We start from the raw sequence: 23,019 nt of genomic DNA, 5'->3' as shown, positions 1-23,019 counted from the left end.
TACAATGTCTGTAGACCAGCTCAGAAAGCAGTACTGAGGCCTTGCTTCAACTCTTGTCTTCCATAGTAAAATGTCAACCCTGCAATCGTTCCTTAAATACGAGTAATCAAACCCTCATCAGGGAGTGCCTGTTACTCCAAGCAGAGCTGAGAGGAAAATGACATTTAAAGAGCATTCATGGCACACACTAACCACTCACACTACTAAATATTTTAAGTTCTATACACTAATCAATAATTGTCAAAAGGCAAGATATTTAGCCCCTCACTGAGCTGTGCTTTAATGACACTTTTTGAACTTTTCCCAAAGATTTTATTTTTTCTCTTTTTAAAGAAATAATCACTCTAAACAGCATTTGTGTTTTCAGTAAATTTGATGAAATTGCCTGTTTTTTGTTATACAAGTGTTTCCAGTGTTGAATCCTGTGTGAAAAATTTCTCTTAGAATGTATTATATCAATTTGTATTCATGAAGGATTAGAATATAATGGGATAAGAACTCCTAAATCTGAACTAAAAAAATAAATAAATAAAAGTAAACACATACATAACTAAACTGACATAGGAACATACTATATAATATAATATGTAACTAATTACTTATTTCATCTGTATAAAGCAATTAAAGATACTCATTTAATTCATAGGTAATTTAAGAGAAATAAATAGAAAACCAAATTGCTCGTCTGTTAAAAAACAACATCTAATTATTTTAATAGTGTCTCAAATATTATAGTGTACTTCTAAGCATATAATATTTTGAAATTTCTTTTAGGTAATATTCTTTTGGAAACTGTCAAAATTCCAAAAATACATAATAAAACATAACCAGTATTTTTTTTCTCTTTATTTCAGTGTGAAGTAAACTATTATTAGAGTCACATAAGGGAAAATGCAAAATTACAATTATAAATGTCAACCACAAAAACCAAGGAAGTTTAAATCCTAAAGGCATAGAGAGTTGAAAATATGCCACTTTAAAAGCTTAGCAATGTATAAGCATCTTTGGGAGACTTTGTTTGTCTCTCCATAAACTGTCACATTCTGATTTAGGATTGTTTGTGAAATGAATCTAGTCAGTAATGGGCCAAGATATCACTATACCCTTTCTCTTATAAATCACAGCAATTTACTCAGTAGGAATGATCTATCTTTATTCTCTCATTCCCCATAATCCAATCACTTCCTCTCATAAGCACTTTTCCCCTGGTTTTCACAATAATGCATTTTCTGTAACTAACAACCATAATTTCCTGATTATCATGCTTCTATCCTTGCACAGGAATGTGGGTCTTATGTGGGTCAGGGTCATCTTTCCCATCCATCTGTGTCCCCGTGCTAAGTGTGTCAGCTGAAAGGTGAGTCTGGATAGACCATCATTTTGGCTAGTACATATAAGAGTTTTAATGCCCCTAAGTCTATATGCCAGTTTGATTAAGAACCATATATTTTGGTATGTCTAATACTATTCTTTCAGAATAAGCACATTCAAAAACTTGTTAGAACTTTGCCTTTTGCAGATCCCTGAAAATTTAATGATGAAAAATGTTGTATAAAATACTGTATAGTTTTTAGTGTGCCATGCTAGAGTGACTTTCCTAAAAGAATAAATATAAACAAAAGATTTGACAACTCACAAGACAGAAAATATAGAGCTCTCTACACATGTGATTTAAATTGTATATCATTTAAGTTCAGCTAAAAGTTTATTTTAAGGGCCTACCCTTCAGGGTATTTTGGTTTCAGGATTTGGTACAGTGGATCACCAGATTCCTACCTACCATCATCAATAAATGAGAGACTCCATTCTTCCTCAGCATATACAAGTATTAGCCCCTGGGACTGAGTTCGCTTTGACTTAGCACACCTGGAAAAATTAGCTTTAAGTTTTACATGTCTCTCAGGACTAGAGGAAATCTAATTGGATGGTTTAAGTAGATTCCTTACATTTTAAATAATTCAGCTCATCAAGGGACCTAAAGAAATTTAGCAATTAGATTGACTATATTTATGCAGGCCAAGAGCATCTCAGGGCATATCCTACTGGTTACAATACTACACTAATCAGCTGTCCTTTCTTGGTGTTTAATGTTTCTCTAAACTCTGGTGATCTCATTGTCTCCTATGGGACACTATGACTGGTGTATAAAATATCTCCTACCATTCCACAAGACCTTAATTTTGTTTTATAGTGAGATTTCCCAACAGCAAGATAGCATCACAAAGGCAAATATTATCAGCCTAAGAATCTGTCTAATCAGACTGTTTAATGAATACTGAGAATGATTCATAGATGCCCATAGTATTAGACCTCATTGAATGACCATTTTCTGTGATGTGTAATGAGTAATTTTCTGAGTCATTTCAATCTGGCTTAAGTTGAAAAAAAATACCAAATACATAAAACTCTCACTTCTAATACTAGCCAAACCAGTTAAGAATAAAAGTATTCTAATATTAGTACTATTGTTTTTAGGATCAGAAAATACATCTTTTTCTAGAATAGCATTACGTCTACAAAATAACTTTCTACAACAGTTCTCAAAATATGGTCTCATACAAGCAGCATCAATATTATCTGGGAAGTTGTTAGGAAAGTGCATTCTGCGGTCACACCCCAGACTTCACGGAATCAGAAGGCTGGATAGGGATTGAATTACTGCTTTTGTGATAGTTAAGGAAGCAGTGGAGGGTTTGGGATCTTGTGGTGATAGATGTGGAAATATGCATGCAGCCAACACACACTCCCCAAAGTGGTCTCCTCCTACCTTCCATTTATTCTGGAAAAACTATGAAGAGGTTTCTCCCTACTGTCACTCCCTCCCATTTCCATTGTGCCTAGAGTAATAACAGGCCATCGTGTTCCATAAGAACGTAAGAAAACATCATCAGTTCTACAGTAACTTGAAGCTCCGTGAAGGAACTGCTTGGAATAATTCAGATGAGGCTATCACCATGATGGAGGGTTGGGGCCAGGATAAATGTTCCTATTTCATCCTTCCCTTCATTGTATGCAGGTATAATCAGGGTAAAATAACTATCAGGTGTATCAGTAAAGAGACAAACTAAAAGTGTAAAGAAAAGTCCCATCCAATGTGTTTGGGAATAGAAATAGTTGCATTATACACTAGAAGCTTGTATAATATCTCCAGGTCTGTTTTAGTCCCAGTTGTCAAAGTTAATAATATCACATAGTGATAATCCTTAAAATTTCTTTTCACTGTCTTAGTGATTTTGCTGAAAAAGACATTGCATTTGCTTATGCAAATGAGATTTCAAAATATTTTTATTTACATTCTGGAAAACTTGCTTAAGGTTTGGCAAACTTTTTTTTGACATTAAATATGGAGTTGGAAGCTTTCGTAAACAGCTTAATTTTGTATGCCTACTATTATTTCCTTTAAATTATGATTTCACCTGAATATCTTTTCTTTGTAATCCTACTTAGCACCCCTCTGCTTCTTTTTTATGGTACTTTCATGTCATCAGGAGGCTTTACCCAAGTCCTAGTTAAGATCTAAGAGCACAGACTCTACCCTAGAAATAACTGAAATTCATGAATGAACCAATGTGTATAAAGTTCTTAGAACAGAACCAGCACAGAACAAACACTTGATAAGCTGTTGTCATTATTCTTAACCACCCAGCCAAGGGCTCTCAATTCAGTTACTGGGCCCAACCAAAAAGTGCCCTAAACTACTAGGTATAGCAATTATATGGTCTTTTCAGATTTGGGAGTTTTCCATAGTCAAATCAGAGTTCTCCCAACTTTCTTAGTAAATGTAGAAGAAAATGAAGCTGAATTTTTGTTGACCCAGGGCCTAGTATTGAGGCAGACCTGAACTGAGCTTAATGACTGAAAATCACAAAGAATTAAGCCTAACTTCACACTTCTTTCTGAACGAAGAGAAAAAAGATTCTCAGGAGAGTCCAAATAAATATAATTCAACATGAGATTTGAAGTTTGAGATGAGAAAGTCAGAGAATTCATTTGAATATTTGAAGGATAAAATACAGCTAGCTATACTTAGGGGAAAGATATTTTTTCTCAATTTTTTCTTGTGATAATGATTTAAAAAATAACTGATGATCTTTATAAAATCCTTTTATTTTTATTGATTTTGCTGAAAAACACATTCTATGTAGTTATGTAATGGAATTTCAAAATATTTTTATTTAAACTCTGAAAACTTGCTTAATAACCTACCAAAAGCCCTTCTGAGTTAAATATATAGTGGGATGTTCTATTAAATCCTTTAATTTTATATGCTCACTATTATGACCTTTAAATTATGATTTCACTCAAATATCCTTTCTTTGTAATCATACTTAGCAGCCCAAATTTAGATGTTATTCTCCTCTGTTTTCTTCACGGACTATCAATCTCTTATGATCCCACCTTAATATACAAATTCATTAACTTTAGTACCTCAGTTAATTGTTTAGATACTGTTACTGCTTCTAAAATAGGAATGCATTATTTTCCTTTATTGTTTGAAATATTTCTCAATTTATTAAATGCATATTTCTTTCCTACATGCAGTTATCATACTCCCTATATTAATAAAAGTTAAAATAAAAACAGTATCAGCAATATAAAATAGACTAGTTTTGTGAAATAAAAGAAGCTGAACATGTTAAACATGGACAGTAACTGGGAGAATTTTAATTTTGGCTATAACCATGCAAGTATTTGAAAGACAAGTTATAGACCAAAAAAAAAATTGAGGAAAGTAATTAATATGAACTACTTTGCAATGGAGATTTTGGACATTGAAAAACTTGCACATTAAGTCAAATGTCTTCCTTGAGTCCAAATGCCATATTCATTTAGTGTTAGATACTGAGTAGGCATGGAGGGTAGAAACATATATATATAACATAATCACCTAGTCATCTCTGCTTTTAAGGAGCTCAGAGTTCCACAAAAGAGAGAGAGAGAAACAATTATGAAGCAATATGTTCAATACTTTAGAAACAATTTTTAGATGTGTGAGTGGAAAGAGGAACTCATAGAAGGCTTTGTAAAAGAGATGTTTGGTGTGAAACCTAAAGAAAAGAAGCTGGTCTCCAAAAAGAAGACAGGATGGTAAGAAAGAATAGCAAAGATTCTGGAGCACAAAACAGATAGAGCAAGGCATGTATGGAGAATATAATGCAAAACCATAGATGATCTTATAGAGCATACTAAAAAGTATGATTTTTTACACAACAGTAAAATAGGAAACTATCAAAGATTTTAAGCAGAGGAATAACATGGTCAGATATGTATATTCCAAAGCTAGATTCAGGTAAAGGGTAGAGAAAATGGGACCAGAAAGACCATTTAGGTAACTTTTGTAATAATCTAGGAAATGATTTTTTTAAGTTTATTTGTTTACTTTGAGAGAGAGAGAGATGGAGGGAGAGAGAGAGAGGGAATCCTAAGCAGGTTCTGCACGGTTAGCACAGAGCCTGATGTGGGGCTCAACCTCATGAACTGTGAGATCATGACCCGAGCCAAAACCAAGAGTTAGACGCTTAACTGACTGAGCCACCCAGGCGTCCCTCTACGAAATGAATTTTAAGGGTTTCGATTTAGAGACTCTTAACAGAGAAAATCACATTTAAGAAATACTCAGGAAGTAAATTCAGTAAGACTCAGGTATGTACTTGGGAGTGAGGGATAGCTAGAAAGAATTAAGAATAATTCCTAGATGACTGGCTTGAACAATTAAGTGAACGATGGTACAATGCACTGAAACAGGGAACACACACGTAGGGAAGGTTTGCAGTGGGGCAGGGGCAATGGTAATAATGGGGTCTGACATGTGTGTGGAAGTAAGCAGTCATACCAGTAACTTCAACATAGGTCTAGAAGAGAGATGTCCTCTTGAACTACACATTTGAGAGTCTCAGGCAACTAACTGAGAAGACTTTCAACAGCATCTAACAATTTCACAGAAGTACAATCATCATGTCTAGAATAAATTATATCCATTTCCTCTAGTGTCAGCAGGTTAGAGCCATTCTAAAAATGCATTGTCACCAAATGGGCTTCTTTATGTCTTGCATTATATTTTCCCATTTATTCTTGGCTAACATCTCTTCTTGCCATTATGTAATTGCTTCTTTATAGAAGGGATAATACCTACCTTTGTTATGATAGCACTTATCACATTATAAGTACATTATACCATTTAGAATAAATTAAGGAAAATAATTGAATATATATTAACTCAGTAACCATTTCTTATTTTTTAAAATGTTAAGGAGTATTTTGCCCTCTATTTGGTTTTTCTTCTTTTTAGATCATAAAGTTGCATTCCTTGGAAGCCTCTTTGATGAAGCATGTTTTGTTGAATTTTTTTAACCTAACAGATGTTTGGGTAGTTAAAATTCCTCATGAGTATGGTATCCTGTGGTTTTCACAACCTAAGTGTTACCCCAGGAATTTTCCTTTTTTGCTGTCTTCCAGTCCTGGTGGTCTATAGGAGATGCACATTATGAGAGTCCCATTTCATTCCATACTAATTTCACACCCACACTCTTTTAAAGTTGTACATTTCCTCAGCATTATAAGTACTTATTGTGCACCATGGAGATATTTAACAGCTTTCCATTCATTCTACATTCCTCCCCCACACACAACTCAAATTGCTTTTGAGTATAAGGGTTAATCAGAAGAAAAAAAAAAGATGAGTAAAATTATCTGCAAGAGTTTAATGTTTCAAGTTAAATATTTCTGTCATTTGTAATTTTTGTGATTATGTTTGTATCTATACACACTCAGCATGAAGTAGAGAGTTATGGCTATTATACAGATGACTTAAGGAGAAAAGCAATTTGGCTTCAATTATCTAGATCAGAGTATGTGGGAGAAAGAAATATTAGCTTGAGTTGGCTGAATATTGTTTCCTTTATTCACTCCAGTTTACAGTGGTAGATTCAGATTCAGAAAGTAACCCAAGTTAATTCTCACTTTGCTTCCCGGATCTTCAATTTGGGTGCTCTTCTTTACAAGCTTAAAGAGACTTAATATTACATATTTTCTTATTCTATACGCCATTTTGGAACATTTTATATTTATCGTTCAGACTGGGTGGTCTAGAGTTATTCAATTTTGAAAAAGTTGATAGCAAACTAGCCATTAATTTCTAGCTCCTTATCAAGAAACTCCAGGTTTTGATATGAGGTTTTATTACTAAGTGCTTGGGTGCAACTTGATGCCATTACAAATAACACATCTGAAATAGTGATTTATACTAATTTATATTGTTGTTTAGTCTTTCTTACAATTGAGAGAAATTACTCATTTTAATCATTTTATCTTCTTATACCCTATTATTAAAGAACGTAACACTTTTTAAAATAATGATATATAATACTAAAATTATTATTTTTTTCCATTCAGGTTACTTTTTATGTTTGCAAAATATCTTTAATGCTTTTCATCTTTAATGTTCAGAATAAATATCTAATCTTTACTTACTTTCTATCTTAAAAAAGCATTACTACTTTTCGAGATTTTTGTTGCTTGACTATTTTATTTTATTTTTACATCACATGTTAGTTCACCATATACATTATCTGGCAATAATACATGTAGTGTCTTTTGTCTTTCACATCAAATGTAATCTCAGATTATGTCTCCTGGGCTTAATAAATAAAATTTTTCTTTCACTGTATAATTATGAAATTCAGATATGCGTGTATATAAATTCAATATATACACACACATTAAAATCAACTAAAATTCCTAGCTTTACCTACTTTCTTATCTCTAAGTATGTATGTATTTCTGTTTTCTAGTTAATTGGATTAGAAGTTATTTCTTTGCAAAATCAACAGTTTCAAAATAATGATATGTTTTAATAAACCAACCCAAATTTGATTGTTCCATATTTTTCTTTATATATAAAATTTAGAAAAAATGTCTTCTTTATTCCTGAGACCAAAAAAGTAACTAACTCATTCTCATTCTCGTAACTTACCCAATTTCCTATTCGCACACACATATAGATATTCAGATGAAACGCTAGTAAGTTGGAAAATGCCAAGAAAAATCATGTTGTCACAAATTCTGAAATACATAAATCTTTTTACTTTTCTTTCTTTAAATTTTTTTAATGTTTATTTATTTTTGAGAGAGACATAGGCAGAGACAGAGTGTGAGTGGGAGAGTGGGGGGGGGGGGGGGAGGCGAGGGAGGCGGGGCCAGCAGAAGGAAAGGGAGACAGAATCCCAAGCAGGCTCCAGGCTCTGAGCAAGCTGTCAACACATAGCCTGCTGTGGGGCTCAAACTCACAAACCGCGAGATCATGGCCTGAGCCGAAGTTGGACACTTAACCAACTGAGCCACCCAGGAGCCCCTTTTTACTTTTCTTTCTTAATTACCATGGTAGAAAGGTGATTCTCTATGTATACTCTGGAATTAACATAGGGAAACTCTTTTATTCTATTGATAAACAACAGAGTAGAAAATCAGCTCTCAAGCATAAAGAAAAAGGTTAGAGAGGGAGGGAGCCAAAACATAAGAAACTCTTAAAAACTGAGAACAAACTAAGGGTTCATGGGGGGGTGGGAGGGAGGGGAGGGTGGGTGATGGGTATTGAGGAGGGCACCTGTTAGGATAAGCACTGGGTGTTGTATGGAAACCAATTTGACAATATATTTCATATTAAAAAAAAAAAAGAGGAAGGGAATAGTAGTAGTATAGAAAACCTACTTATATATTGACAAACGTCTTCATACCTAAGTATTCTCTGATGGTGAATTCAAATTGTAGCAATGAGATAGTAGATCCAGAGGGAAGAAAAATACCGGATAAAAGACAAATTAGTACTCCATAGAGAGGCACTCTATGGATTAGTCATCAATTAAAGACCAGGAAGCTGGCATGAAGAAAAGCCATGATTACTCTCCACTGCATCAAGAACTAATCAACCAACCAACCAACGAACCACCAATGGCAAAGAAAGTCATCCTGGTAAAACTAGGAAAATAATGCTATTTAAAAAAAAAACAAAAAACCTCACACTGCTTGTGAAAAGTTTGCAATACTTTACCATTATTCTTTCAGACCAAAATGAGCAAAATGTACTAGTAGGAAATTGAAAATGACTAAATGCTAGTAAGTGGGTCATAGATATAAAAAGGGGGTAAGGAGGAGGGGGAACTAGGGTGGAAGTAATGATATTCAAATGGAAAAATTCCTAAATTTTCACATTAAGAATGTGGGATACTTTAAAACCTCAACTTTACTGTTTCATTTACCAGATTCTGAATAAATCATGCTAATCGTTATTCTATGCTAATTGAACATCTAGCCTTATATCTGGAGTGCTTGAGGAGATGATGCATGCGGAGAGCCCACTTGCTGGCTCACCGTAGCGCCCCAAAGCAGGTACTATCTGAGTGAGATGACTGTAAGGAGTAGGATGGGAATCCTCAGTGTTAGCAGATGCACAGGCACACCGTTTATTTTAACCAAAGGCTACAAATTAGCTTCCACGGGCCAGATCTGGGCTACTGATGTGCTTAGTTTGAACAACTAAATGCTTTTATATTAAAAAATAATTATCACAAGCAAGAAATGGAATGTTTTCACATTTAAAAAACCTAAATTTCCCATTTCTCTGAGAACATCAGAAGTCCTGATAGCACGGCCTGCTTATAGGACACTCATCAGACTTTAGACAGCACATTCTCTGTTAATTTGTCACAGCTTCCACCATTCCCAACTGCCTTATAACAGCCTGCTTCAATGACATGATAATATACATGGAGAACCCGATAGACTCCACCAAAAGTCTTCTAGAACTGATACATGAATTCAGCAAAGTCGCAGGATACAATATCAATGTACAGAAATCAGTTGCATTCTTATACACTAATAATGAAGCAACAGAAAGACAAATAAAGAAACTGATCCCATTTACAATTGCACCAAGAAGCATAAAATACCTAGGAATAAATCTAACCAAAGATGTACAAGATCTGTATGCTGAAAACTATGGAAAGCTTATGAAGGAAATTGAAGAAGATATAAAGAAATGGAAAAACATTCCGTGCTCATGGGTTGGAAGAATAAATATTGTTAAAATGTCAATACTACCCAAGGCTATCTACATATTCAATGCAATCCCAATCAAAATTGCACCAGCATTCTTCTCGAAACTAGAACAAGCAATCCTCAAATTCATATGGAACCACAAAAGTCCCCGAATAGCCAAAGTAATTTTGAAGAAGAGAACCAAAGCAGGAGGCATCACAATCCCAGACGTTAGCCTCTACTACAAAGCTGTAACCATCAAGATAGCATGGTATTGGCACAAAAACAGACACATAGACCAATGGAATAAAATAGAAACCCCAGAACTAGACCCACAAACGTATGGCCAACTCATCTTTGACAAAGCAGGAAAGAACATCCAATGGAAAAAAAGACAGTCTCTTTAACAAATGGTGCTGGGAGAACTGGACAGCAACATGCAGAAGAATGAAACTAGACCACTTTCTTACACCATTCACAAAAATAAACTCAAAATGGATAAAGGACCTGAATGTGAGATAGGAAACCATCAAAACCTTAGAGGAGAAAGCAGGAAAAGACCTCTCTGACCTCAGCCGCAGCAATCTCTTACTTGACACATTCCCAAAGGCAAGGGGATTAAAGCAAAAATGAACTATTGGGACCTCATCAAGATAAAAAGCTTCTGCACAGCAAAGGAAACAATCAACAAAACTAAAAGGCAACCAACGGAATGGGAAAAGATATTTGCAAATGACATATCGGACAAAGGGCGAGTATCCAAAATCTATAAAGAGCTCACCAAACTCCACACCCAAAAAACAAATAATCCAGTGAAGAAATGGGCAGAAAACATGAATAGACACTTCTCTAAAGAAGACATCCGGATGGCCAACAGGCACATGAAAAGATGCTCAATGTCGCTCCTCATCAGGGAAATACAAATCAAAACCACACTCAGATATCACCTCACGCCAATCAGAGTGGCCAAAATGAACAAATCAGGAGACTATAGATGCTGGCGAGGATGTGGAGAAATGGGAACCCTCTTGCACTGTTGGTGGGAATGCAAATAGGTGCAGCCACTCTGGAAAACAGTGTGGAGGTTCCTCAAAAAATTAAAAATAGACCTACCCTATAACCCAGCAGTAGCACTGCTAGGAATTTACTCAAGGGATACAGGAGTACTGATGCATAGGGGCACTTGTACCCCAATGTTTATAGCAGCACTCTCAACAATGGCCAAATTGTGGAAAAAGCCTAAATGTCCATCAAATGATGAATGGATAAAGAAATTGTGGTTTATATACACAATGGAGTACTATGTGGCAATGAGAAAGAATGAAATATGGCCTTTTGTAGCAACGTGGATGGAACTGGAGAGTGTGGTGCTAAGTGAAATAAGCCATACAGAGAAAGACAGATACTATATGTTTTCACTCTTATGTGGATCCTGAGAAACTTAACAGAAACCCATGGGGGAGGGGAAGGAAAAAGAAAAGAAGTTAGAGTGGGAGAGAGTCAAAGCATAAGAGACTCTTAAAAACTGAGAACAAACTGAGGGTTATGGGGGGGTGGGAGGAAGGGAAGGGTAGGTGATGGGCATTGAAAAGGGCACCTTTTGGGATGAGCACTGGGTGTTGTATGGAAACCAATTTGACAATAAATTTCATATATTATAAAAAAAAATAACAGCCTGCTTCATTCATTATAGTACCCTTTCACTTAACTTCCAGTTGCCCTGGGACTTAAAGTTTTTTTTTAATTATTTTAATGTTTATTTATTTTTGAAAGAGAAAGAGAGAGAGAGAGAGAGACAGAGACAGAGACAGAGACAGAGACAGAGACAGAATGGTAGCAGGGGAGGGGCAGAGAGAGAGGGAGACATAGAACCTGAAGCAGGCTCCAGGCTCTGAGCTGTCAGCACAGAGCCTGATGTGGGGCTCGAACTCACAAACTGGAGATCATGACCTGAGCTGAAGTCCATCGCCTAACCGACTGAGCCACCCAGTTGCCCTTCTGGGACTTTAAAGTTTATTCATTCATTCAATGTATCATTTTTTAATCAAATCTTCATGTGTGATTTTTATTTATTCCTATTGGCTGATGAAACTAAAACTCCTACTTTACCTACTTTCTTATCTCTAAGTATGTATTTCTTTCTGTTTTCTAGTTAATTGGATTAGAATAGTTACTCCTTCTCAAAATCAATAGGTTCAAAATAACCATATTTATTCAATAAACCCAACCCAAATTTGATTGTTCCATAGTTTTCTTCTCTGTGTTATGGCACCATCATGCTCAGTATCACCTGAACTGGAAGACAGTTCATTCTCCCCTTCCCACTTCAGCTTATTAAATGAAGTTTCACTCACTTAGAAAATATTTACAGAGTACCTACTCTTACCAGGAACCATTCTCTAGGCAATAGAAATAGCAATGGTCAAGACAGATTCTAAAAACAAACAAATAAAAATAAAAAAGCTATTGCATAATTATAAATGCTCATTAAGGTAAGATGGCATTCTAGAAAAATACTGCAAGGCTATTTTAAATTGGGTGGTCAGAGAAATCCATTTTGGGCAGGAATCATTTAAGTAGAGGTATACATTATGAAAAGCTGCTCATGTGAAGATGGAAGTAAAAGAGCATTCCAGTCAAAAGGAAGAAGGGGTGCAGAGGCCCAAGTTCTGGGAGTCAAGTGCAATTAAGCAACAGAAAAAGTAAATGGTGAGTATAGTGAGGGGAAAGTAGTTACAGATGAGGTTAGAGGGTTAAGTAAGAGCTAGGTCATGTAGGGCTTTGTTAATCGTGTTAAGAAATTTGAATTTTCTTCTAAAGTAATGGAAATTCTTTGAATGGCTTTAAACAAAGAGGTGACATCATCTGATTTAGGTTTAAAAAGATGGGCCTAAAAGCTCAGGAAGTCAGTAAGAGGTCAATGCAGTGGTAGTAGTAACAAGGACAGGACTGGTATTATAGCAATGCAAATGAAGGGATGTATTTAGATGGCACAGTTGAAATAAATCATTGGCAGAGTTGAGGAGGAACAGAATTCTGCCTAGATTTTCATTTTCTGCAACCAGATGAGTAATGGTGAACTTTACTGAAACAGGGAAGTTTGGAGGATGAAAGGTTTAGTGTTTAGACCACATTAACTTTCAGAGTTATATTTGACACACATGCCCAATGATGTCAATTGACCAGGTACATATGCTGATCTGGGTTCTAGGGAGGAGTCAGAGCTGGAAATAGATAGTTGAGAATAAGACTTTAAAGCCATAGGACAGGATAAGGTTACTTGAAGGTCAGATCTCCTAAGGGTTGTGTATTGAAACAGAAAAAGGTCAAATATAGATATATGGGCTCTCCAACACTTAGAGTTAAAAAAAGAATGAGCAAAGAAGACTGAAAAGAGTTACTAGCGAAGATGGGAGAAAAACCATAAGAGAGGATACTATAGAACCCAAGTCAAAGTGCTACAAGGAGCAGAAGCTGGAAAATTGTGTTGAAGGCTGAATCACGTGGATTCTATCTCAAATGTTGTGTTGCATTAACAAATATTGATTGGAATTTTATGCAAACATTATGCCAGGTACTCCTGGGAAGAGTAACAAGAGGCACAATCAGGGACCTAAAAATAAAACTTCTAGATCAAAGTTTATTTCTCTATCTATAAAGATCTACAACAGCATCTATTTATCACTGACAATCTGTGTGTGTGTGTGTGTGTGTGTGTTTGCACGTGTGTATGTTACTCTACCTATAGGTATCAAAAACTTTTAGGAAAATGTGATTTGGATTTGAAAGGAATCATCTAGTAACAGTCTTGATCAAGAGAGAAGAATGATAACTTAAGGTCCCTATTTGGATGGCTTATGTGGGATGGTGTTGAGATGGGCGACCCGGCCAACTTGAAATTTCCTATGAATATCTTGGGGTGGAAGTGGCATTTCAGATTGTGCAGCCATTCCTGAGCTCTGACTTGCAGGACTTGATTTATAATTTATTTGTTTTTTTATGGAAGACATTACAATTCTATGTAGATAGTGTTCAGGATAAATAATAGACATTTATTTACTTACTAATGGGTAATCAAATTATCTAACCAAGTAGAGTAATCAGTTAGTTTTAAAATATAAAACTAAAGTAGCAAGAGCATCTTACCTATACTTTGAGTGATTTCTATGGAAAAGCATGTAAAGAGATTTTTCTTGAATACAAAAGTCCTGAAAGATAGGTAGATGGCAGAATAATTTTGAAAAATTATTATGTGTTTTTTCTTTGTATTTTTTCCTTCCCCATATCTCAAGCTAGGAGTTGCACTCTTGGTATTTCCTTCCTCAGAATTTTATTAGGTAAAAAGCACAAGCTGAAAAGCTGCTTGCTGAGAGATCTGTCTCAGCTATTGCAAGAGTGTGTGTGTGTGTGTGTGTGTGTGTGTGTGTGTGTGTGCGCGCGCACGTGCGCCTAAAGTCACTGAAAAGGTTGTAAAGTCTGGCTTAAAAGCAGCAAAGCATCTATACATGAAGTGAAAAGGTAGGCATGGACTAAGGGTGCTCAGTGGCAATCAGTATAGCCTAATAATACTACAAGAGAGGCACATAATGCTTTATTGCAAGAGAAGACTCTAGGACCTCGGTACAACTCTGAAAGTCTGAGAAAAGCCCTAACAAATAATGTTTGAAATTGAATTTCCCATTGGGATTCAATTAAATTAAAAACAAATGGTACTATGTGCATTAGTGTATACACTAATTCAGTTATTCTCATGTTCAGCGATTTTATACACAACTGTATTAAGTAGAAATCATTAACAGATATCAATGTGTGTGTATATGTATTTATTTATAAGTGTGTAATACTTATTTCTTTTGCATAGAAGCCATTAAAATTCCGTGTAGATAGTGTTCAGATAAGCACCAGAAATTTATTTAGCTAATTATGATTAATGCTGTCTAAGCAAGTAGGCTAACTAGTTAGTTTTAAAAATAAAATTAAAGTTGCAAGAGCAATTATTACATATACTTTGAGTGATTTTTGTGGAAAATCATTCAAAGAGCTTTTTCTTGAATGCAGAAGTATAAATACACATACAAGATAATACTTACGGCCAGGCAGGGTTTGTGTAGATATCCAATTTGAAGCATTGCCATAACCAGCATTGGTGCTGGCAGCCACTTGGAATCTGTACCATCTAAATTTCTTTAATCCATACACTGTCTCTTCAGTTAGGTTAGCTTCATAAAGGTATTGGGTTTTTTGATACTCAACACATTCTTCAGAATCCCATTCTATGCATTTCTGAGCCCGCAACTGAGTGGTGATCTTGTAATTTTGGAAGTAGCCAAGAATAGAGTCAGGTCTCATCCATGTTAATGTTGCACTAGTTGACTGAACATTAGAAAAAGCAATATTTGTGGGTACACTGGGGACTAAAAATTAAGGGAGAAAAATTGAAAACAATTAGAATTACCAAAAATTTTCTAAATGGAAGGAAGAAATGGATTAAAAAATATGTCCCTATTATGCACCTAGTGGCAATCTCTTATTACAACTGCCCTTAGATTAGTATCACCACATTTAATGAGCAGAACCTTAAGGTGATGCTTCAGAGACTGCTGGTTCAAACAATAGAGGGCAAAACAACTGTGATTTTATCAATTCCCAATTTTGCTCCCAAATTCACTCATAAGAATCTTATATAAACTTACTTTGGCTTCATATATAAGTACTGGTACAAAAGAAAACTATATGCTCATTTAAACTTCTGTACTTCCCTGGGTACGGTCTGAGTTTTAATATTCAGTTCCCAAGAAAAACATACTCATATTTAAATGTCTATATAGACACAATTACATCTTATACATAGTAAATGCTGAATATAAAATAATTCTAAATAAACAATATTATTAACTTAATTGATTTATTTAATTAGCTGATTTTTATTTTATCTTGCATATATCTAAAACTGACAAAATCTTTTCTAGAATATCATCCAGAAGACTAATGTTAATACACAGACTATGGGGCACCTGGGTGGCTCAGTCGGTTGAGCATCAGACTTCTGTTCAGGCCATGATTTCACAGTTCGTGAGTTTGAGCCCCATGTAGGGCTCTGTGCTGGCAGCTCAGAGCTTGGAGCCTGCTTTGGATTCTGTGTCTCCCTCTCTGTCTGACCCTCCCCTGCTCATGTTCTGTCTCTCTCTCTCTCTCTCTTTCTCTCTCACTCAAAAATAAACGTTAAAAAAATTTAAAAAATATACAGACTAAGGTATCTGTATATTACCCACAATCACATAGTCCTACTTGGAGTCACTTAATAGATTTCATATTAACCACTGGTTTGCTATATACATATCATGTGTCAGGCTCTGAGCCTGGTGTTAAGGATTCAATATACATAAGGCTTATGTCTTATTTTCAAGAAATAGCCATTTATTGAATTAGTAATAATACAAGCATGTTATGGTTAGGAATACGAAAGAACAATGCACTACGTGGTATAAGCACTTTCTTCAACCATGCCTTTCCCTGTGTGTGTGTACAAGGGTTTTTGCTTAGAAGGCTGAGATAGAATGATACCAAGTGACTTGTGTGAAAATTATATAATTCACAAAAGCTGTATAACAATAGTCACATTTAAAAATAAGAAAATGATGAGTTAGAAAACCCATTCATTCCTAAACATCATATGTTTTTTTTAAGTTTATTTACTTATTTTGAAAGAAAGCGGGAGAGTGCAAAAATGGGGGAGGCGGGAAGGGAGAGGGCGACAGAGAATCCCAACCAGGCTCCGCTTTGTCAGTGCAGAGACTGATATGCAGCCAGAACTCAGGAACTGCAAGATCATGACGTGAGCCAAAGTCAGATGCTTAACTGACTGAGCCACCCAGGTGACCCCTAAAATATCATATTAATTCAGGATTCAATAAATATCTAATGAGCACCTAATTTGTGTCAAGTGCTTAACAGCATTTACACAATAAAAGTATAAGTAAATATTGTATATAATATTTTAGATGATGATTGCTGTTATGGGGAGAAATAAGGAAGAAATAAGAAAGAGAGAGAGATGATCTAGGGATATTGAAATTTTTAATTGAGTAGTCAGAGAAGACGTGAAGTTCTAATCTAAGCTCTTTAGATTAGAAGGCATGAAGTTCCTGATGAAGGCTTGGGGAAAACCATGGGAATATTTGAAAAAAGGACATTCCCTGCAGGGGAAAATGCATGATTATAGGCACTAAGTTGGAGCTATGCTTGGTATATTTGGAGAATAACAAGGAGGCCAGTGTGGCTAGAAGGAGTTGCAGTCTAAGAGGAAATAATGAAGGCTAGATTGTGTATGACATTGTAGGACATTGTTAATGACTTTCATTTGAGCAGAGGAATGACAGGCTCTAACATGTTTTCATGGAATTGCACCAGTCACTGTGCAGAGCATAGACTGAAGGGAGATAAGGGTGAAAACAGGGAGAGCAATTAGTAGGCTGTTGCAATGTCAACACAACAGATCATGATGGTCTGACCCAGATTGCAGCAGCAGAAATGAACAGCTTTCAGAGCTGAACATCATTTGAAAGGGAGCTGACAGGATTTGCTGATGCATGACATGTGAGGTGGAAGGGAAAGAGAGAGTAGAGGAATGCCCTATGGTCTCCGGATTGAGCAAACAGAAAGATGAAGTCATTATTAACCAAGCTGGAAAGAGTAAGCTTTGGGGAGAGAGATTAAGAATTTATTTTGAGCATGTTAACTTTGAAATGCCTAGCAGATACCCAGAAAGAGATGTCAAATAGTAGATGGATACATTAGTCTGGAGTTCTGTAGAAAGGCCTTAACTCCAGTTAAAAATTTTAATTTCCTCTTAAATTTTTATTGAATTATCTATAGATCTATTGCTTATATATTTGCCTAAATCTGGAAGAGAAGACAAAGTCTAATGCAATGGAAAACAAGAAGTAGATAACTTAAAGCCATATGATTAGATTAAATTACTCTATTTTCCAATACTAATAGTTATCATTGAATCTTACTGTATTTAATTAAACATTAACCTTCAAAGTAGCATTACAAACAGAATACTTGATATGCTACCTACAACACACCCCTCTTCTATTTTTAGTTATGCAGAAAAGCAACTAGAGAAAAAGTTATTTTTAAGGAAAATATACCTTATAGAGGAATCAGTTTTAGATCTGATTAAAAAATAGAATTTCCAGGGGCACCTGGGTAACTCAGTTGGTTAAGCGTCTGACTTTGGCTCAGGTCATGATCTCATGGTTTGTGTGTTTGAGCCCTCTGTCGGGTTCTGTGCTGACAGCTCAGAGCCTGGAGCCTGCTTCTGATTCTGTGTCTCCCTCTCTCTCTGCCCCTTCCCTGTTTGCTCTCTCTCTCTCTCAAAAATAAACATTAAAAAAATTTTTTAATTGAATTTCTATAAAAGGTAGAACTTCCATAATTTACTTAAATCTCGTAGCCACTAAATTTGAACTCAGACCACCTGAAGAGAAAACAAATTTAGACATATGGGTGATTTGAGGGTTCAGGAAAGTTTTAAGTGAAAAGGTGGCATGTGAGATAGAATTTCACTGATTATAAAGGTAGAGACTTAGAAGAGGGGGTAATGTGATCTAAGTCAAGTTCAACTATAGTTTATAATTCATATTGGCAATTACAAACAGAAAGGCTGTACAATAACTGGGGAACATACTGTGTTAGAAGGACTTACAGTTTGTCAGGCAATGGAAAGCTATCAAGGTGTCAGAGTGAGATGTTCAGAAATACATTTTATCAAGTCTTGTCTGGTAATTACACAACAGGAGAAGGGACAAATTTATAGACCACTGGATGTGTTCAGGACAAAGAAGATAGTAGCAATAAGAAATAAATACATTTTTAGATCTATTTTGGTGGTTGAATTCATGGAACAGGCAAATGAATCAAAATATGACAGGGTTAGAATTTGATGGAAGTTTAGAGATGATCCTGGTCAATTTGGCTTTTTATGTCTGACCTTTAGGTAGGCAGATGTCCCCCAAGATTCCTGGCCCTTGTATACTCCCCTCTGTTCAGTTTTTCAACCAAGCACTGCTATAGGTGCTGATATGGAAAAGTTTTTTCAGCTGTAATTAAGAAACCAAATCAGTTAAGGAATATACTTGTGATAAGCCCTGGGTGTTGTATGGAAATGTTGAATTATTATAGTGTACACCTGAAGCCAGTATTACACTGTTAACTGAAATTTAAATGAAAACTTTTAAAAAATAAAAAATAAACAAAAGAGGCGGAGATTATCCAGTAGACCTGATTTTATAGCATGAGTCCTTTAAAAGCAGAGAGTTTTCTTTGGCTCATTACAGAGGAAGTAACATATTCTAGACAAGAGATATATTCAATGTACAAAAATTTATCCATTGCTGGTTTTGAAGAAGAGGGCCATATGGTAAAGAATCTAGGACTATCTCTAGAAATTAAGAGCAACCTCTTGGCTATGAGCCAGCCAGGAAATGGGAATCTGAGATCTACAACTGTAAGAAACCAAATTCTGCCACAAACTTGTGAGCTTAGAAGAGGATTGAGCTCCACATGAGAATACAGCTGAATGACACCTTGATTTCAGCTTGTGAATCTCTGGGTAAGGAATCCAGGCATAACATAGCCAAACTTCTGACCAACAGAACTGTGTAATAAGCAATAAGTGTTGTTTTAAACCACTAAATTTGTGATAACTTGTGACATGACAATAGAATACTAATACAATTTCCTCCTTTAAAATGACCAACTTCTACTTTTCTGGCCTCTGCTTAAATATGTAGAGCAAAAGGAAACTCAAAATCTTGAGGGGCTTCTTTTAAAATTTATTTCCAGATACCTCTATTAGTTTGTCCTTTGTTGGGTTTTTAAAATGTTTTTATTTATTTATTTGAGGAGAAGAGGGGGCAGAAAGAGAGGGAGAGAGAGAATCCTAAGCAGGTTCTGTGCTGCCAGTGCAGAGCCCAATGTGGGGCTTGATCTCATTAACTATGAGATCATGACCTGAGCTGAAACCAAGAGTCAAACATTTAACCTACTGAGTCACCCAGGTGCCCCTGTACCTCATTGTTTTGAACTGATAGTCACCCTCCTATAAATATTAATTCTACTCTGAAAACCCACCTTCAATAGGCCTAATCCTTTTTTATTTTTTTAATTTTTTTAAAAATTTTATTTTAGAGACAAGGAGAGGAACACACACACACACACACACAGAGAGAGAGAGAGAAAATGAATCTTAAGCAGGCTTCACACTCAGTGCATAGCCTGATGTGAGACTGGATCCCACAACTCTGGGATCATGATCTAAGCCAAAATCAAGAACCATATGCTCAACCAACTGAGCCACCCAGGTGCCCTCTAATCCTCTTTTCATTGCCACTTCGTTCCAACATGTACACCAAAGATCTAGAAAGGTTTTGATTCTACATTCATATCAATAAAAACAATTACTCCAAAACGTGTATGCTTATTATTTATTATATACACATGCAAATATCAATCTACATACTAGACTGTGTCTCTGAAGGTCTAGAGTAATGCTTGCAACAAAACAGGCACTCAATAAATATTTTTTTAATGTATGAACAAATGAGTAAGAGTAACAGGAGATTTGATTTAGATAAATGGTCAGGAAAGGCTTTAATTTAATTAGATAACAGAGAAGATGTCGCTTCCTAGGTGAAAACATCAGGATGTGTTAAGATTCTGAAGGAAAAGAGAGTAGTTTTTAGGAACCCTTAAGAAACATATCTGAGTCCACAAGGACATGGATAAAGGTAGGAAGCTGGAGATATAAGCCAGAATCAGATAATGTTGAGCCTTCTGAACTGGATTCAAGATTTTTAGTTTTATCCCTAAGAGCAGTGGGGATACTTGAGAAGTTTAATGTTGACTTTTCAACTGCATTAAAACCATAGACTCTCTTCTTTCCTGGGAAACAGGGAGTATGATCTACACATTTCCCTCTCTTTTGAGTCCATGATCAATTTCCCTTACCCAGGGTTTACTAAGCAATTAAAGTGGAAAGAAAAAGGGATGCATTAGTTATCCAATGAACTGGAGAAGGCAAGAGTCTACCCTTTTCCTAATTCAACAAAAGGGATGACTAAATGCCCATGGTTCTATGACCAATTTTTCCCCCCTCCAATATTCAGATCTTAGGAATGAAGACTCCAATGGCAAAATATGTTACATAGTAAAAATTTTCAGCAGATTAATTCTGGTTCACAGACCTTATGTTTTCCAAATAAATAACACAGAGGAGGAAAAAAGGTCTAAAAGGATAGTAATTTAACTTGATAAGGAAAAAAGAAGAATTTTTTGTAACCTGACTAAAGGAAGAGGAACAACAATTGAGTTGCCCTCCATTTGACAGACACAGTGATGGACCTTCCACAGATACATAGTGTCTGGCACATACTGGGCACTCAATAAGTGTTGACTGTATGCATAAATTATGTGTCATTCAAACAGTCCTTTGGTTTTCATGTGGTGCAAAATTTTACGCACATATCCCAAATAAATTTATTTAGAAAGATAAACCAGAAATAAATCTAAGTTGAAGCCAAATACATAGTATAACTCATAGACAGTTTTTTTTAAAGGCTACCTCAGTGGCACTCATAAATGACCAGCATTTATATGCGGTATCTTCTCTTTTGATGAACTGCGTGTTGAACTAGACTATTTCAAAGCAACTGCCCTATTGAATTACAGATACAAAAAGGATTACACTCATTTTAGCATGGAGAATCGGATTTCCATTCTTTAAGAATGACTAAAAACCTCAATTTTTTTCTATCCACAGATGGTACTAATTTGAACACATCATTCCATGCTTCCTGGAGTAATCACACAGCTTGCTTAGATTTTCTAAACATGACTGAACTGTGATGAAGCGATCAACATTCACTGGCAAGGTATTCCGTAAATTACATTTTTATTCATAAATTATTCTTATCTGTGAAGTACTTTCATCATGATTGAAATGAAAGCTATAGAACTATATAAGTGACATTTGTTGTAGGTTGAATGCATGTCAGTTGTTACTGACTATTTAGTAGGGTTCCACTTAGAAGATGAAAGTGTGTATAAAGTGTAATTATTCTCTAAACTTCTGAATATCAGTTATGAGCAGTTGCCAACCTCCCATGATAAGATTCTTATGGTAGTCTGTATTGACTTCTCACTGACCTGATTAAGTATACTAACAGGAAAGACCAAGTTTCCTTAATTCTTTATTTATGACTATATTTTTATCTTCCACTGCAGAGGTACTTTCTTTTAAGCAAAACAGATGCCTGAAAATTTATATTTATAAATTATATTTATAAAATTTTAAAAAGTATGAACACAATGTTTCCTAGGTTATTAAGAATATTTTTGTCTCTACTAATTTTAAATAATCTACAGTCTTTTTAGAAACACAAAATACTAATATGTGATCTTATACAAATAAAAGTACAGTTTACCAACACTAACACAGTATGAATCAATATAAAAATAGAAATTCCTACAAAGTTCAGTGCAAAAAATATTTCAGCCTACCAGATACAAATTTTGCACTAATTTGAATTTAATCAATAGCAATTACTGAACATTCACACTGAATGGTGTGAGCAAGTTATTAGTCTTAGGGTATAAGTTGTTTTTCATACACATACAAAAAGTAATTTAGCTAACAGAAACCAGCACAAATAGGTGATGCCCAAAGGAAAGTTTCAATGGAAGAATATCTAGTGGCTATAATTTGGAGGAACAATTGAGAATCAGTAAATACATGCTGGAAAAGATGTTTAAACACAATGAGTATAGGAAAGATAGAAGTAGCTACAAATTGTCAAAGTCTAGAAAGTATACTAGACTGGAATAAAGAAAGTTTAAGGAAGTAATAAGAAAAAAGAGGGGGCCATAAAGTGTGTTATGTTACTGAAAGGCACTGAAAGTTTGAGAGGTGAGTTTAGGTAA

The 23,019-nt window shown here is 35.3% G+C and overlaps 1 protein-coding gene across 1 annotated transcript in view; it reads right to left on the bottom strand.

Moving 5' to 3' along the window:
* PTPRQ (protein tyrosine phosphatase receptor type Q) overlaps positions 1–23,019 on the bottom strand; it is a 245,430-nt gene that overhangs the window by 81,700 nt on the left and 140,711 nt on the right. Inside the window, exon 33 of the mRNA XM_081796296.1 lies at positions 15,123–15,446. Within this exon, the coding sequence (XP_081652422.1) occupies positions 15,123–15,446 (324 nt within the window). The remainder of the gene's footprint in view (positions 1–15,122; positions 15,447–23,019) is intronic.

This window comes from Panthera onca, chromosome B4 (assembly GCF_046562875.1).
Source record: "Panthera onca isolate mPanOnc1 chromosome B4, mPanOnc1 haplotype 2, whole genome shotgun sequence".
In the NCBI taxonomy this organism is placed as follows: domain Eukaryota; kingdom Metazoa; phylum Chordata; class Mammalia; order Carnivora; family Felidae; genus Panthera; species Panthera onca.
Note: the sequence above shows the minus strand (reverse complement) of the source record. Positions and strands in the feature narration are given on the sequence as shown.